Source organism: Aethalodelphis obliquidens, unplaced genomic scaffold (genome assembly GCF_003676395.1).
Source record: "Aethalodelphis obliquidens isolate GAN/ISIS:26980383/991018 unplaced genomic scaffold, ASM367639v1 scaffold24, whole genome shotgun sequence".
NCBI lineage: Eukaryota > Metazoa > Chordata > Mammalia > Artiodactyla > Delphinidae > Aethalodelphis > Aethalodelphis obliquidens.
In genome coordinates, this window is record NW_020837968.1 from 20,104,842 (window position 1) to 20,123,741 (window position 18,900).

Below are 18,900 nucleotides of genomic sequence, written 5' to 3' on the forward strand. Positions count from 1 at the left end.
CTGCATACAGGTCTTTTGTCTCCCTGGGTAGGTTTATTCCTAGGTATTTTATTCTGTTGGTTGCAGTGGTAAATGGGATTGTTTCCTTAATTTCTCTTTCTGATCTTTCGTTGTTAGTGTATAGGAATGCAAGAGATTTCTGTGCATTAATTTTGTATCCTGCAACTTTACCAAATTCATTGATTAGCTCTAGTAGTTTTCTGGTAGCATCTTTAGGATGCTCTATGTATAGTATCATGTCATCTGTAAACAGTGACAGTTTTACTTCTTCTTTTCCAATTTGTATTCCTTCTATTTCTTTTTCTTCTCTGATTGCCAAGGCTAGGACTTCCAAAACTATGTTGAGTAATAGCGGTGAGAGTGGACATCCTTGTCTTGTTCCTGATCTTAGAGGAAATGCTTTCAGTTTTTCACCATTGAGAATGATGTTTGCTGTGGGATTGTCGTATATGGCCTTTATTATGTTGTGGTACGTTCCCTCTATGCCCACTTTCTGGAGAGTTTTTATCATAAATTGGTGTTGAATTTAGTCAAAAGCTTTTTCTGCATCTATTGAGATGATCGTATGGTTTTTCTTCTTCAATTTGTTAATATGGTGTATCACATTGATTGATTTGCATATATTTAAGAATCCTTGCATCCCTGGGATAAATCCCACTTGATCATGGTGTATGATCCTTTTAATGTATTGTTGGATTCTGTTTGCTAGTATTCTGTTGAGAATTTTTGCATCTATACTCATCAGTGATATTGGTCTCTACCTTTCTTTTTTTGTAGTATCTTTGTCTAGTTTTGGTATCAGGGTGATGGTGGCCTCATAGAATGAGTTTGGGAGTGTTCCTTCCTCTGCCAGTTTTTGGAAGAGTTTGAGAAGGATGAGTGTTACCTTTTCTCTAAATGTTTGATAGAATTCAGAGTTTGAGAAGGATGGGTGTTAGCTCTTCTCTAAATGTTTGATAGAATTCATCTGTGAAGCCATCTGGTCCTGGACTATTGTTTGTTGGAAGATTTTTAATCACAGTTTCAATTTCATTACTTGTGGTTGGTCTGTTCATATTTTCTATTTCTTCTCGGTTCAGCCTTGGAAGGTTATACCTTTCTAAGAATTTGTTTATTTCTTCCAGGTTGTCCATTTTATTGGCATAGAGTTTCTTGTAGTAGTCTCTTAGGATGCTTTGTATTTCTGCGGTGTCTGTTGTAACTTCTCCTTTTTCATTTCTAACTTTACAGATTTGAGTCCTCTCCCTCATTTTCTGGATGAGTCTGGCTAATGGTGTATCAATTTTGTTTATCTTCTCAAAGAACAAGCTTTTAGTTTTATTGATCTCTGCTATTGTTTTCTTTGTTTCTATTTCATTTATTTCTGTTCTGATCATTAGGATTTCTTGCCTTCTGCTAACTTTGCGTTTTGTTTGTCCTCTTTCTGTAGTTCTTTTAGGTTTAAGGTTAGATTATTTATTTGAGATTTTGCTTGTTTCTTGAGGTAGGCTTGTATAGCTATAAACTTCCCTCTTAGAACTGCTTTTGCTATATCCCATAAGTTTTGGATTGTCGTGTTTTCATTGTCATTTGTCTCTAGGTATTTTTTGACTTCCTCTTTGATTTCTTCAGTGATCTCTTGGTTATTTAGTAACGTAGTGTTTAGCCTCCATGTGTTTGTGTTTTTTACGTTTTTCCCCCTGTAATTGATTTCTAATCTCATAGCATTGTGATCAGAAAAGATGCTTGATATGATTTCAATTTTCTTAAATTAACTGAGGCTCGATTTGTGACCCAAGATGTGATCTATCCTGGAGAATGTTCCGTGCGCACTTGAGAAAAAAGTGTAATATGCTGTTTTTGGATGGAATGTCCTATAAACATCAATTAAATCTATCTGGTCTATTGTGTCATTTAAAGCTTCTGTTTCCTTATTTATTTTCATTTTGGATGATCTGTCCATTGGTGTAAGTGAGGTGTTAAAGTCTCCCACTGTTATTGTGTTACTGTCAATTTTCTCTTTTACAGCTGTTAGCAGTTGCCTTATGTATTGAGGTGCTCCTATGTTTGGTGCATATATATATATATTTATAACTGTTATACCTTCTTCTGGGATTGATCCCTTATCATTATATAGTGTCCTTCCTTGTCTCTTGTAACATTCTTTAAAGTCTATTTTATCTGATATGAGTATAGCTACTCCAGCTTTCTTTTGATTTCCATTTGCATGGAATATCTTTTTCCATCCCCTCACTTTCAGTCTGTATGTGTCCCTAGGTCTGAAGTGGGTCTCTTGTAGACAGCATATACATGGGTCTTGTTTTTGTATCCATTCAGCAAGCCTGTGTCTCTTGGTTGGAGCATTTAGTACATTCACGTTTAAGGTAATTATCGAAATGTATGTTCCTATGACCATTTTCTTAATTGTCTTGAGTTTGTTTTTGTAGGTCCTTTTCTTCTCTTCTGTTTCCCAGTTAGAGAAGCTCCTTTAGCATTTTTTTGTAGAGCTAGTTTGGTGGTGCTGAATTCTCTTAGCTTTTGCTTGTCTGTAAAGCTTTGATTTCTCCATTGAATCTGAATGAGATCCTTGCCGGGTATAGTAATCTTGGTTGTAGGTTCTTCCCTTTCATCACTTTAAGTATATCATGCCACTCCCTCTGGCTTGTAGAGTTTCTGCTGAGAAATCAGCTGTTAACCTTATGGGAGTTCCCTTGTATGTTATTTGTCATTTTTCCCTTGCTGCTTTCAATAATTTTTCTTTGTCTTTAATTTTTGCCAATTTGATTACCATGTGTCTCCGTGTGTTTCTCCTTGGTTTTATCCTGTATGGGAATTGCTGCGCTTCCTGGACTTGGGTGGCTATTTCCTTTGCCGTGTTAGGGAAGTTTTTGACTATAATCTCTTGAAATATTTTCTCGGGCCCTTTCTCTCTGTCTTCTCCTTCTGGGACCCCTATAATCCGAATGTTGTTGCATTTAATGTTGTCCCAGAGGTCTCTTTGGCTGTCTTTATTTCTTTTCATTCTTTTTTCTTTATTCTATTCTGTGGCAGTGAATTCCACCATTCTGTCTTCCTGGTCACTTATCCGTTCTTCTGCCTCTGTTATTCTGCTATTGATTCCTTCTAGTGTAGTTTTCATTTCAGTTATTGTATTGTTCATCTCTGTTTGTTTGTTCTTTAATTCTTCTAGGTCTTTATTAACATTTCTTGCATCCTCTTGATCTTTGCCTCCATTGTTTTTCCAGGGTCCTGGATCACCTTCACTATCATTATTCTGAATTCTTTTTCTGGAAGGTTGCCTATCTCCACTTCATTTAGTTGTTTTTCTGTGGTTTTATCTTGCTCCTTCATCTGATACATAGCCCTCTGCCTTTTCATCTTGTCTATCTTTCTGTGAATGTGTTTTTTGTTCCACAGGCTGCAGGATTGTAGTTCTTCTTGCTTCTGCTGTCTGCCCTCTGGTGGATGAGGTTATCTAAGAGGCTTGTGCAGGTTTCCTGATGGGAGGGACTGGTGGTAGGTAGAGCTGACTGTTTCTCTGGTGGGCAGAGCTCAGTAAAACTTTAATCCACTTGACTGCTGATGGGTGGGGCTGAGTTCCCTCCCTGTTGGTTGCTTCGCCTGAGGCAACCCAACACTGGATCCTACCTGGGCTCTTTGAGGGAGCTAATGGCAGATTGTGGGCGGGCTCATGCCAAGGAGTACTTCCCAGAACTTCTGCTGCCAGTGTCCTTGTCCCCATGGTGAGCCACAGCCACCCCCCACCTCTGCAGGAGACCCTCCAACACTAGGAGGTAGGTCTGGTTCAGTCTCCCCTGGTTTCACTGCTCTGTCCCCTGGGTCCCGATGCGCACACTACTTTGTGTGTGCCCTCCAAGAGTGGAATCTCTGTTTCCCCCAGTCCTGTCGAAGTCCTGCAGTCAAATCCCAGTAGCCTTCAAAGTCTGATTCTCTAGGAATTCCTCCTCCCATTGTCAGACCCCCAGGTTGGGAACCTGACATGGGGTTCAGAACCTTCACTCCAGTGGGTGGACTTCTGTGGTATAAGTGGTCTTCAGTCTGTGAGTCACCCACCCAGCACTTATGGGATTTGATTTTGCTGTGATTGCGCCCCTCATACCGTCTCATTGTGGCTTCTCCTTTGTCTTTGGATGTGGGGTGCCTTTTTTGGTGAGTTCCAGTGTCTTCCTGTCGATGATTGTCCAGCATCTAGTTGTGATTCTGGTGTTCTCACAAGAGGGAGTGAGAGCACGTCCTTCTACTCCGCCATCTTGGTTTCAGGCCCAGGATGTCTGTACTCTTTAGCTATCATCCTTATTCCCCCAGTCCTAAACAACCATTAAACTAATCCCTGCTTCTGCATATTTCCCTGGTCTGTACAATTTGTATAAATGGAATTATATAGTCTTTTATGACTGCCTTCTTTCACTCAGCATAATGTGTTCAAGGTTTATCCATGTTGTAGCATATGTCAAAAATTCATTTCTTTATGGCTGGATAATCCATTGTATGGATATACCACATTTTGTTCATCCATTCCGCAGCTATTTGGTGTCAGGGTTGTTTCCACCTGTTAGCTATTATGAATCATGTTGCTATAAACATTTGTTTACAAGTTTTTGTGTGGACACGTTTTCATTTGGTTATATACCTATGCATGGAACTGCTGAGTCATACAGTAACTCTATGTTATCATTTGAGGAATTGCCAGACTTTTCCAAAGCAGATGCACCATTTTATATTACTACTAGCAGTGTATGAGGGTTCCAGTTTCTCTAATTCAGGCTAACACTTGTATCTTACTTCATTATAGCCATTATAGTTGGTGTGAAGTGGTATCTCATGGTTTTTCAGGTAGACTGCCTGTTTCCTCTTCATTTGTTAGGTCTGGTGGGTTTTTATCTTGCTCCTTCATCTGCTGTGTGTTTTTCTGTCTTCTCATTTTGCTTATCTTACTGTGTTTGGGGTCTCCTTTCTGCAGGCTGCAGGTTCGTAGATCCCGTTGTTTTTGGTGTCTGTCCCCAGTGGCTAAGGTTGGTTCAGTGGGTTGTGCAGGCTTCCTGGTGGAGGGGACTAGTGCCTGTGTTCTGGTGGATGAGGTTGGGTATTGTCTTTCTGGTGGGCAGGTCCACGTCTGGTGGTGTGTTTTGGGGTGTCTGTGGACTTATTATGATTTTAGGCAGCCTCTCTGCTAATGGGTGGGGTTGTGTTCCTGTCTTGCTAGTTGTTTGGCATAGGATGTCCAGCACTGTAGCTTGCTGGTCATTGAGTGAAGCTGGGTGTTGGTGTTGAGATGGAGATCTCTGGGAGATTTTTGCCATTTGATATTACTTGGAACTGGGAGGTCTCTTTCGGACGGGTGTCCTGAAGTTGGCTCTCCCACCTCAGAGGCACAGCACTGACTCCTGGCTGCAGCACCAAGAGCCTTTCGTCCACACGGCTCAGAATAAAAGGGAGAAAAAGTAGAAAGAAAGAATTAGTAGAAGTAGAAAGAAAGAAAGAAAGAAAGAAAGAAAGAGAGAAAGAAAGGAGGGAGGGAGGGAGGGAAGGAGGAAGGAAGGAAGGAAGGAGGGAAGGAAGGAAAAATGAAAGAAAGAAGATAAAGTAAAATAAAGTAAGATAAAATATAATAGAGTTATTAAAATAAAAAAATAATTATTAAGGGAAAAAAAAAAAAACGGACGGATAGAACCGTAGGACAAATGGTGGAAGCAAAGCTATACAGACAAAATCTCACACAGAAGCATACACATACACACTCACAAAAAGAGGAAAAGGGGAAAAAATAATATATCTTGCTCTCAAAGTCCACCTCCTCAATTTGGGATGACTCGTTGTCTATTCAGGTATTCCACAGCTGCAGGGTACATCAAGTTGATTGTGGAGATTTAATCCGCTGCTCCTGAGGCTGCTGGGAGAGATTTCCCTTTCTCTTTGTTCTCACAGCTCCCAGGTGCTCAGCTTTGGATTTGGCCCCGCCTCTGCGTGTAGGTCGCGGGAGGGCGTGTGTTCTTCGCTCAGACAGGACGGGGTTAAAGGAGCTGCTGATTCGGGGACTCTGGCTCACTCAGGCCTGGGGGAAGGAGGGGCACGGAGTGCGGGGCGAGCCTGCGGCGGCAAAGGCCAGCATGGCATTGCACCAGCCTGAGGCGCGCCGTGCATTCTCCCGGGGAAGTTGTCCCTGGATTCCGGGACCCTGGCGGTGGCGGGCTGCACAGGCTCCCCGGAAGGGAGGTGTGGAGAGTGACCTGTGCTCGCACACAGGCTTCTTGGTGGCGGCAGCAGCAGCCTTAGCGTCTCATGCCCGTCTCTGGGGTCCGCGCTTTTAGCCGCGGCTCGCGCCCATCTCTGGAGCTCCTTTAAGCAGCGCTCTTAATCCCCTCTCCTCGCGCACCAGGAAACAAAGAGGTAAGAAAAAGTCTCTTGCCTTTTCGGCAGGTCCAGACTTTTCCCCAGACTCCCTCCTGGCCAGCCGTGGCACACTAACCCCTTCAGGCTGTGTTCACGCCGCCAACCCCAGTCCTCTCCCGGCGCTCCGACCGAAGCCCAAGCCTCGGCTCCCAGCCCCCGCCCGCCCCGGCGGGTGAGCAGACAAGCCTCTCGGCTGGTGAGTGCCGGTCGGCCCCGATCCTCTGTGCGGGAATCTCTCCGCTTTGCCCTCCGCACCCCTGTTGCTGTGCTCTCCTCCGCGGCTCCGAAGCTTCCCCCTCTGCCTCCTGCAGTCTCCGCCCGCGAAGGGGCTTCTAGTGTGTGGACACTTTTCCTCCTTCACAGCTCCCTCCCACTGGTGCAGGTCCCGTCCCTATCCTTTTGTCTCTATTTTTTTCTTTTGCCCTACCCAGGTACGTGGGGGGTTTCTTGCCTTTTGGGAGGTCTGAGGTCTTCTGCCAGCATTCAGTAGGTGTTCTGTAGGAGTTGTTCCACGTGTAGATGTATTTCTGGCATATCTGTGAGGAGGAAGGTGATCTCCGCGTCTTACTCTTCCGCCATCTTCCCGGAAGCCTTCCGTATCTCATGGTTTTGATATGCATTTTCCTGATGACTAATGATGTCATGCATCTTTTCATGTACTATTGCGTATTAGTATATCTCCCTTGGGAAAATGTCTGTGCAGGTCCTTTGCTCATTTTTATATTGGATTATCTTTTTATATTGAACTGTTCTTTATATACTCTAATACAATTTCTTACTAGATATATGATTTGCAAATCTCCCAAAGGGTCATCTTTTCATCCTTTGAAACACAAAAGTTTTTAATTTTGAAGTCCATTTTTTTAATTGTGCTTTTGAGGTTATATCTCTCTTTGCCCAATCCAATGTCATGAAGATTTATGTTTTCTTTTTTAGTTTTAGCTCTTATATTTAGGGCTTTGGTCCATTTTGAGTTGATTTTTATATATGATGTGAGGTAAGGATCCAAGTTCATTCTTTTGCATGTGGCCATTGAGTTCTCCCAGCACCATTCCTTCTAAAAGCTATTCTTTCTCCATTTTGGCAGCCTTGTTGAAAATCAGTTGATCACAGATGTTTGGGTTTATATCTGGATTCTCCACTTCATTACATTAGTCTGTATGTGTGTATGTGCCAGTACCACACACACTTGATCACTGTTGGTTGTACTGAATTGTGAAGTTGGTGTGAATCCTACTTTTTTCTTCTTTTAAAGATTGTTTTGGCTATTCTGGATGCCTGGCAGTAACATGTGAATTTTACAATCAGCTTGTCAGTTTCTACAACGAAGTCAGGTGGGATTCTGAAAGAGATGGCATTGGATGTACATCAATTTGGGGAGCGTTATCTTAATAATGCCAAGTGTTTTGATCTATAAAATGGGGTGTTTTTCTAATTTTTAGAAACAATGTTTCTAAATTCCCACAATGTTTTGTAGTATTCAGAATATATGTTTTGTACAACTTTTGTTAACCTTATTCTTAAAGATTTTATTCCTTTTGGTAGTATTAGAAATGAAATTTTCTTAATTTCCTTTTCAGATTGTTTAAAGTGTAGAGAAATAGTTGATTATTGTATATTGATTTTACATCCTGCAAACTTACTGAACTCATTCTAATAGTTTTTAGTGGATTCCTTAGGATTTTCTAAGATCACATCATCTGCAAAGAGCAATCATTTTACTTCTTCCTTTCCTATCTTGATGCCTTTTGTTTCTTTTTCCTGCCTAATTGCCCTGGCTGGAACCTCCAATACAATATTGAATAGTAATGTCAAGAGTAGAAATCCTTGTCTTTGTCCTGATCTTAGGGGTAATAGTCAGTCTTCACTATTAAGTGTGATATTAGTCATGGGTTTTTCATGGATGCCCCTTATGAGATTGAAGGAGTTCCATTCTATTCCTGATTTGTTGAGTGTTTTTTATCATGAAAGGGTGTTGGATTTTGTCAAATGCATTTTCTACATCTTGAGATGTGTGATTTTTTTGTTTTATTCTATTGATATGTATTACATTAATCATTATTTTAAAGTGTACCCAAGATTTGTTTTACTCAGGTATAGTAAGGTGACAGATTTAGTGACAACTGCCTTATAATTCTCAAGAGAAAGGAGCATTCCATGCAGCCACATGGGGAAGTATCAAAGTTGGTCAGAAGGCTGGAGAAAAGAATGCATGGGGCTTCCCTGGTGGTGCAGTGGTTGAGAGTCCGCCTGCCGATGCAGGGGACACAGGTTCGTGCCCCGGTCCGGGAGGATCCCACATGCCACGGAGTGGCTGGGCCCGTGAGCCATGGCCGCTGAGCCTGCGCATCCAGAGCCTGTGCTCCGCAACGGGAGAGGCCACAACAGTGAGAGGCCCGCGTACCGCAAAAAAAAAAAAAAAAAAATAGAATGCATGGCCCACAGCCTTATGGTCGTTTCCACAGGAAGGAATGGGCAAGGCATGGTAGGCAAGTTTGAGCAATCTTAGGATTGGACAGTTTGAGTCGTTTCCATGCGTGCAGCCTACTTTTCAGGTACCTGGCCCTGGGGTGATGTAAGGTGAGGAAAATATTGGTTTGGCATGTGAGTTAGATAAAGGAGGTGTTTGGGATGTGGACTTTGGATTGGTTGGTTTGCATGAAAGGTAAGTTTTTTGCTATCTCTACAAATTCATTAGCCCTGGGAGGGACAATCTCTCCAGGCCCCAGGGATGTCAAAGTTCATAAATATAGAAAATAAAAAACATGATCAATAGAATCACTTTCAGATATTAAACCAACCTTGTATCCCTAGGATAAATCTCATTTTGTTACGGTGTATAATTCTTTTTATATGTTACTGGATTCACGTTGGTAATCATTTGTCGGGGATTCTTGTGTCCATATTTATAAGAGATATTGGTCTTAGTTTTATTTTCTTGTGATGTCTTTATCTGGATTTGGTATCAGGGTAATACTGGCTTCATAAAAATAAGTTGGAGGATATTCCCTGTTCTATATTTTGGAAGAGTTTATGAAGAATTGGTATTAATTCTGTAAATGTTTGATAGAATTAAGCAGTCAAGCCATTTCTTCATGAGTAGTTTTACTTGTTGTGTTTTTACTACCATCTCTTCATTTGTTATAGGTCTATTCAGATGATTGTCTATTTCTTCTTGAGTCTGTTTCAGTAGTTTGTGTCTAAGAATTTGTCCATTTCATCTAAATTATCTAATGTAATCAATTGTTTATACTATTCCTTTATAATCCTTCCTTTAGTTCTTTAATCTGGTTTCCTTTATTTCTGTGAATATATTTATAATTGTTACTTTGAGTATTTTTCTGATAACTCCAGCATCTGGTTACTTCTGTTGCCTGCTTTTTTTCCAATGTGTAGGTCTTACTTTCCTATTTCTTTGCATGCCTCACAGTTTTTTAGGGAAACTGGACATTTTAGATAATATATTGTAACAAGTCTGGGTACTGGTCCTCCTGCCCCTCTGTAGCTTGTTATTGTTATTTGCTTGTTTATTTGTTTAGTGATTGGCTGCATTATTTTAGTTAAGTCTTATCTTCCACCAGGTTCTAGGTACTTTTGCTGTAAACTTCTTTGCCACAAACATTTTCACCACATAACTAGTTGGCCGTAGGGTAATTTTGCCATAAAAAAATAAAATAATGAAAAAGAAAAGAGGGACATTAAAAGACTATTTCTAAATACAAAATATTTGATTGCATTTAAGTTATGTGTAGATTCTTAGCAATACTGCACAAATAACTGATTTTATTTTGTGGCTTGTACGTAAAGCACTTATCTTTGAAGTCTTTCATTTATAGTATCATGCTTTTTTTTTTGTTTTTTTTGTTTTTTTTTGCTTGTTGATTAGTCTTCTCATTTGGCATTGAACTTTTTTCTTTTTCACTAAAATTTCTTCCTTCATAAGAGAGGTATCAGCTCCAAACACTAGGATACGTATTTGTAACTGAGCTTTGGTGTGTTGTGAAAGCTTCTACACTGTTGTTGGTTCTTGGCATATTGTCACATGTCCCTTGATGGGTGTTCCAAAGTTCTCTGGGAAATGTTGCAACTCTGTGCCTTTGAGGCCCTCAGCTTCTTTCTTCTCTAACGTAGTGTGTTTCAAAATAAGAAAACAGGGACTTTCCTGGTGACACAGTGGTTAAGACTACACACTCCCAATTCAGGGGGCCTGGGTTTGATCCCTGGTCAGGGAACTAGATCCCACATGCATGCCGCAACTAAGAGTTCGCATGCCACAACTAAGGTCCCACCACCACAACTAAGGAGCCAACAAGCCACAACTAAGGAGCCCACCTGCCACAACTAAGACCCGGAGCAACCAAATAAATTTTTTTTTTTAAAAAAAGAGAAAATCAAAACCTAAAAAGGTGGGGGGAGCACAAAAATTTTTTTAAATACCTTATTAAAAAAATAAGAAAACAACTCTTGGAGCAAATAAATCATCGTCACTGTCAGTTAAAGCCTTCAGTAACGTGGATAACAGGAAGAAGTGCTAATGCATTTAAACCAATTGAAAGCAAACTGTTAACCAGTTAATTTTATCTGGCATGGCAGAATTGCTTTATGGCCAGTTAGTTATGCACCAAAAATGTTTGTGGTGAAAATGTGTGCAGCAAATATGTTTATGACAAAGAAGCTTAATGGTGAAAATACCAAACACGCCCCCCAACCCCTACTTTTTTTGTTGCTCCTCAAGATGACACAGCTTTGGGTATGCCCTGGTTACCCTGGGGTGGTAACAGTTTTTGTAGGGCTCCCTTTCCCTCTTGTCCACACCAAGCTGCAAACTCCACTGATTGCTGATTGATTGCTGTGTTGTTTTCAACAATGAATTGGGCATAAATTGCTCTACTAACTAATTCAATCAAATTCTGGTTCTTTTGAAAAGTTTAACTTCTGAGATCAGTGTTTGATATTTTTTTCCGTGTCCAGGTGGGTTCCTCCCCTGTAAACTAGAGGGCCTGTACTTTAACCTGTTTCTTGAATCTCCCAATTGCCTTTCATCACAGCCGCCTCTGTTCTTAAGAGTGCCCCTAGGGTTGAACTTCTCTAAGGGGGCAAATGAAGTCAGTTCCTTTGGGAAGAGATTAGGTGCTATCTGCCCAGGCAAGATCTCTAAACCAGGGCTGTGGATTTGTGGGTGGGGACAACAGCAAGCTACTCTGTATGACACCCCTGCTCTAGAAGCCCAGCACTTGGTGAATGCGGAACAGCAGCCTGTGACCCTCACAGCTTGTCTCTTTTGGTATAGAACCACTACCTCAGGGACCAGGGTAAGGGTTATCAGCACCCCAGTATTCTCAGCATGCTGCAACCGAAGTAGAGTCTCCGTTCCATGAGTGGAAACTGGGTAGAAGAAGGAACTCTCATCTCTCACCTATACTTTCCTACACTTAGCCTCAGTCACAGGTAGATGGGGGCAGGGTGGGAAATGCTGATATTCTCCTCCTAGGAATAAATCCCTCCTACTGGGATCTGGGGAGAAAGGGAACCCTGTGTTCTTAGCTCCAGCAATCTGAAGTCATCTCTTCTTTGCTGAGCTGGCAATGGAGAGGGAAGGAATAGTCTTGCTTAAACAACACAAACTCTCCTTTCTTACCAAATTTTGATAGATTTTATTGAATAGGTCTTTCTTCATTGGCTGTTTGCTTTTAAAACCATTTCCAGAGGCTTTAAATTTTTTCATTTTCATTTTTTTCGTTAATAATTTTCACCAGTTTTGCTGGGGAGTGGGACAGTGGAGCTTCTTACATTGTCATGTTGGAAATGGATCTCTGATGCTATAGTTTATGCTATTAGTATAGCTGAGTGTTAGATATGCTATTCTCAGAAATTTAATATGACTAGAGACAAGCCTTTTAAAATTTCTGAGGCAGTATAAGAGAAACTGTTGTCATAATAGCTGCTAAGAATAACATAATTAGAGAACAAAATGAATAAATGATAAGTTATTGGCTTAATTTCTTACTAGATGTAAAGACCTGCAAAACAATCAGATGACAGAAAAACTGTAATGATTGACTCTGAATTTGTAATTTGACTACAGAGAGAGAAGAATTCTGGGAGCAAATGTGTGATTTCCATGCATTCCAGGACCACTACCATTATACAAGACCCTAAGAATCCAGAACATACGAAGACATTTACTTTTGACCTGGCATACTGGTCTCACAATGGATTTCAAAAGGATAAGGATGGTGTGTTTATTTCAGCTAATCCTAGCAGTAAATTTGCAGGCCAGGTAAATTGCTTTAAAACAACTTCAATGGTAGTTTTTTTTTTTTTAATAAAGTGTTGACAATATACCGGTACAATTATTTTTATGCAAGCATACTACAATATATGCTGCCATATGAGAGTTTGGTTTTAAATTTATTCCTTTTCATGTTAAATATGAGGTCCAAAAGTGTAGCTATTGCCTTAATATTTAGACACTCAAGTCAGTTATTTTCCAATGTACTGACATATTTTGAAAAAGGAATGTCAAGTCAATTATATTTCCTTCTCTGAGATGAGCAAAATAAGCAAAATTGCACAGCACTCAGCATTTGAGAACTTTGGTTTATTGAGCATTTATCATATGCCATGCACTATTCTGCCTTAAAGTTGCTCACAATTTGCTGTAGGGAGACAGGCAAAAAAGTGCATTCAAATGTTACAGTTTCTGTGATAAAAAATATTTATGGGATACAACGGGGTTCAAAGGAAAAATGGTCACTTCAATCTGGACAGAGCTCATTAAGCTTCTTGAATCTGTGGGTTTGTAATTTCCATCAAATTTTGAAAAAATTTCAAACAAAATTTCTCCAAGTATTTTTGGTCTCTTCTATTCCTTCTGTGACTCTAGTTACATGTATGCTTGAGATTGTCCCATAAGTCACTGAGGTTCTTTTTTTTTTTTTTTTTGGCTTCTTTCTTTTTTTTTTTTAACATCTTTATTGGAGTATAATTGCTTTACAATGGTGTGTTAGTTTCTGCTTTATAACAAAGTGAATCAGTTATACATATACATATGTTCCCATAGCTCTTCCCTCTTGCGTCTCCCTCCCTCCCACCCTCCCTATCCCACCCTTCTAGGTGGTCACAAAGCGCCGAGCTGATCTCCCTGTGCTATGCGGCTGCTTCCCACTAGCTATCTATTTTACGTTTGGTAGTGTATATATGTCCATGCCACTCTCTCCCTTTGTCACAGCTTACCCCTCTCCCTCCCATATCCTCAAGTCCATTCTCTAGTAGGTCTGTGTCTTTATTCCCGTCTTGCCCCTAGGTTCTTCATGACCTTTTTATTTTTTCTCTTAGATTCCATATATATGTGTTAACATATGGTGTTTGTTTTTCTCTTTCTGACTTACTTCACTCTGTATGACAGACTCTAGGTCTATCCACCTCACTACAAATAACTCAATTTCGTTTCTTTTTATGGCTGAGTAATATTCCATTGTATATATGTGCCACATCTTCTTTATCCATTCATCTGTTGATGGATACTTAGGTTGTTTCCATCTCTGGGCTATTGTAAATAGAGCTGCAATGAACATTTGGCACATGTCTCTTTTTAAATTGTGGTTTTCTCAGGGTATATGCCCAGTAGTGGGATTGCTGGGTCGTATGGTAGTTCTATGTGTAGTTTTTTAAGGAACCTCCGTACTGTTTTCCATAGTGGCTGTATCAATTTACATTCCCACCAACAGTGCAAGAGGGTTCCCTTTTCTCCACACCCTCTGGTCACTGAGGTTCTGTTCACTTCCTCCCAACCTTTTCTCTCTGTTCTTCTTGTTTGCATACTCATCTTTAAAAATTCAGCCCAAATATTATAGCCTTTGTTAAACCACCCCAAAAAATACTCTCTGTCAAGTAGTTCTAACTTCACAAATGCACTGAAAGGATTTAAAGGATCTCCTGGGAATGCACTTTGAGAGCCACTGCCCTAGAGCAATGAATAAAAAATCAAGCAACAAAAATATAACTAATGAGTCAAGTGTGGGGAAATGGAATTATGAAACAAACTCAAAGTGTGGCAGGAAAAGAGGGAGAGAAAAAAACACAGAGGAGATAAGACAAATAGAATACAAATAACAAGATGGTAGATTTAATGCCAACCATTGATTATTTTGTCAAATGTAAATAAACACACCAATTAAATGGTACAGATGATCAGATTTGGTAGGAAAAGCTGGATCCAACTACATCTGTTTACATAAACCCAATTTAAATATAAATAAATAGATATCCATGTAAACACTAACAGAAAGAAAACTGCAGAGGCTATATTTACATCACACAAAGTAGACTTCAGAACAAGGAATATTTCATAATGATAAAGTAATCAGTTCACTAAGAAGACATACTATCCTAAATGGGTATGTACCTAATAACAGAGCTTCAAAGTACATGAAACAGAAACTGATAGAAATTGAAGGAGAAATAGACAAACCTACAATTGTGATTGGTGACTTCATCACTCCTCCCTGAGTAACAGAACAAATAACCCCAAATCAATAATATTATAGAAGACCAGAACAATATCGTCAACCTAATTGACAATTATAGAACAATTGTCTATATGCTATATATTATATGACATATAATATGTCTATATGTCAAATGCTACCCCCATTCAACCACAGCACTACACACTTTTTTTGAGTGAACATGGAACTTTCTTTATGATAGATCATATTCTGGATCATTAAACTAGTCTCAATAAATGTAAGATAACTGAAATCATACAAATTACATTCTCTGACCACAGTGAAATTAAACTAGAAAGAAATGACAGAAAGGTATTAGGAAACTCCTCAGATATTTAAAAAATAGCAGATTTCTAAACAATCCATAGGTCAGGGAATAAACCATAAGGGAAATTAGTAAATATTTTGAACTGAATGAAAATCAAAACATCAAAATTTGTGGGATGCAGCTAAAGCAGGGCTTAGAGGAAATTTTATAGCATTAAATGATTATATTAGAGAAGAACAATCTTAAATCAACAGTCTAGGCTTCCACCTAAGAATTTAGAAAAAGAAGAGTATAGACAAAGCAAAAGAGGAAGAAATAAGAACGATTAACTTAAGACAGTAAAATAATAGAGGAAAATCAATTAAAAGCTGGTTCTTTGAAAATAACAATAAAATTGATAAACCTGTAGCCAAATTGATCATCAAGGAAAAAAAGATACAAAGTACCAAGATGAGAAATGAAAGAGAGATGTTACTGCAAATCTTACAGACATTAAAAAAATAATAAGAGAATATTATGAACAACTTAATGCTGATAAATTTAAAAACATAGATGAAATGGACACAGTCTACTGAAGTTCACACAAAAAGAAATAGATAACTCAGGTAGCTCTATATCTATTAAAGAAATTGAATTTATAGTTAAACTTCTCCCCTCAAGAACTAAGCCCAGATGACTTTTCTGTGAATTCTACTAAAGGAAGAAATAATGAGAATTATGAAAAAAAAATCTTGTAGATGATAGAAGGACCATTCACTTTTTGAGGCAAATATTACACCAAAACCAGCCAAATACTACAAAAACACTACAGATCAATACCCTTCATAAACATAGACACAAACATTGTTAACAAAACTTTAGCAAATAGAATCCAACAGTATACTTTTTTAAATACATCGTTGTCAAGTGGGACTTCTTTTCCTGGGAATGTGATCAGATGCAGAAAAAGCAATTGATAAAACTCAACACCCAATCATGATAAAACTCTCAGCAAACTTAAAATCGGAGGGAGCCTCCTAGAAATAGAACTTCCTTCAGTACATAGGTAACATAACATTTGATGGTGAAACAATGAATATGTTGCCCCTAAGAATGGGGACAAGGCAAGGAGGTCCAATCTCATCATTTCTATACAACATCTACTGCAGTCCCTAGCCAGGGCAGTTAAAGTCAATTAATAGGAAGTGAATGATATGCAGATTGAAAATGAAGAAGTAAAACTATTTGCAGAAAACATAATTATCTATGCAAAAAACCCTAAGGAATCTACCCAAAAAGGGAAGAAAAAGCTATTACAGTGAATAAGTGTGTTTAGCAAGGTCAATATACAAAAATTGATAGTATCTCTCTATTCTAGCAGTGAACAATTGGAAATTAAAATTTTAAAATATTTACAATAACATCAAAAGCATAAAATACGTGCAAAATCTGTACACTATGAAACATTACTGAAAGGAAGACTTAAATGAATCAAAAGACTCAACATTATTAAGAAGTCAAATTGATCAATAGATTGAAAGAAATCAAAATGCCAGCAGTAATTTTTTGTAGAAATTGATACATTGTTTCAATAATTTACATGGAATTGTAAAGGACTGACAATAGCCAAAATTATTTTGAAAGAGAATAAAGTTGAAGAACTTACACTCACTATAGATAGACCTACAGTAATCAAGACGTTGTGGTATTGGCTAAAAGACAGATATAACAGATCAATGGAACAGAATACAGTGTCCAGAGACAGATCATCATATATCATCGATTGCTTTTTTACAAAGGAGCTGTAATAGGTTAAATAGTCTCCCCAAATTTATGTCCACCCAAAGACTCAAAATGTGACCTTATTTGGAAACAGGATATTTGCAGATGTAATTAGTTAAGATGAGGCCATCCTGGATTAAAGTAAGCCACAAATCCAGTTCTTTTAAGAGGGAAATTTTGACACACAGATACACAGGGAGAATGCCATATGACAATGGGGACAGAGATTGGAGTGATGGAGCTATAAGCCAAGGAATGCCAAAAACTGCTGGGAGCAACCAGAAGCCAGGAAGAGGCAAGGAAGGATTGTTTCCTACAGCATTCAGAGAGAGCATGGCATTGCCAATAACCTTGATCTTGGACTTGTAGCCTCCAGAACTGTGAGAGAATAAATTTCTGTTGTTTTTAGTCACCCAGTTTGTGGTAATTTGTTATGGAAGTCCAAGCAAACTAATACAGGTGACAACGTTCTTCAAAACTAAAGTCTTTGAACAAATGGTGCTGGAGATATAGGATATTCATATGGAAAAATATGAACTTTGATACTTTCCTCACACCACATACAAAATGAACTCAAAATAGATTGTAGACCTAACTTTTAGAGGTAAAATTATAAAGCCTCTAAAAGAAAGGATAGGAGAAAATTGTAGTGATCTTGATTTGGCAAAGAGTCTTAGATAGGACACAGATCATGAAAGAAAATATTTGATAAATGAGACCCATTAAAAACACATTTTGCTCTTTGAGAGATACCAATAAGAACATGAAAAGGTAAGCCATAATGAAAGGAAATATTTGCAAAATATATATATGATAAAGTACCCAAAATATATAATGAATTCTTACAACTTAAGGGAAAAAAAGGAAGAAAAGTCAATTTTTTAAAAATGGCAGGGAATGCCTTAGTGATCCAGTGCTTAGGACTCAGTACTTTCACTGCTGAGGGCCTGGGTTCAATCCCTGGTCTGGGAACTAAGATCCCACAAGGCACACAGCATGGCCAAAATAAAAAGAAAATAGCAAAAAGAAATCTGATTTTAAAATGGGCAGAGGAATTAAATGGACATTTTCCTCAAAGAAGGTATACAAACAGCCAACAGATACATGAAAATGTGCTCAACATCACTAATCATCAGGGAATGCAAATCAAAACCACAATGTGGGGACTTCCTGGTGGCACAGTGGTTAAGAATCTGCCTGCCAATGCAGGGGACACGGGTTCAAGCCCTAGTCGGGGAAGATCCCACATGCCGCAGAGCAACTAAGCCATGCGCCACAACTACTGAGCCTGCGAGCCACAACTACTGAGCCCATCTGCCACAACTACTGAAGCCTGTGTGCCTAGAGCCCGTGCTCCACAACAAGAGAAGCCACCGCAATGAGAAGCCTGCACACCACAATGAAGAGTAGCCCCTGTTCGCCCCAACTAGAGAAAGCCTGTTCATAGCAACAAAGACCCAATGCAGCCAAAAATAAATAAATTAATTAATTAATTAATTAATTTTAAAAACACCACAACATGATATCACCTCACACCCATTAGAATGGCCATCATTGAAAATGACAAGAGATAAGTGTTGGTGAGGGTGTGGAGAAAAGGGAACCCTTGTGCACTGTTGGTGGGAGTGTAAATTGGTGCAGACACTATGAAAGGCAGTATGGAAGTTCCCATCAAAATTAAAAATGGAACTACCATGTGATCCAGCAATCCCACTTCTGAGTGTTTATCCAAAGAAAATGAAATCACTATCTTGATAAGATATCTGCACCCCCATATTCATTGCAGTATTATTTACAATAGTCAAGACATGGAAACAACCTAAGTGTTCATCGACAGATGAATGGATAAAGAAAATGTATATATACATATATATACATAGTACACAATGGAATATTATTCAGCCATAAAAAGAAGGAAATCCTGCCATTTGCAACACATGGCTGGACCTTGGGGCATTATGCCAAGTAAAA

General features: G+C 39.0%; 1 protein-coding gene across 1 annotated transcript in view; it reads left to right on the forward strand.

Moving 5' to 3' along the window:
- The window catches only part of LOC113628654 (kinesin-like protein KIF28P), a 91,079-nt gene that overhangs the window by 4,077 nt on the left and 68,102 nt on the right, over nucleotides 1–18,900 (forward strand). The window contains exon 2 of the mRNA XM_027122475.1: nucleotides 12,476–12,670. Coding sequence (XP_026978276.1) covers nucleotides 12,476–12,670 — 195 coding nt within the window. The remainder of the gene's footprint in view (nucleotides 1–12,475; nucleotides 12,671–18,900) is intronic.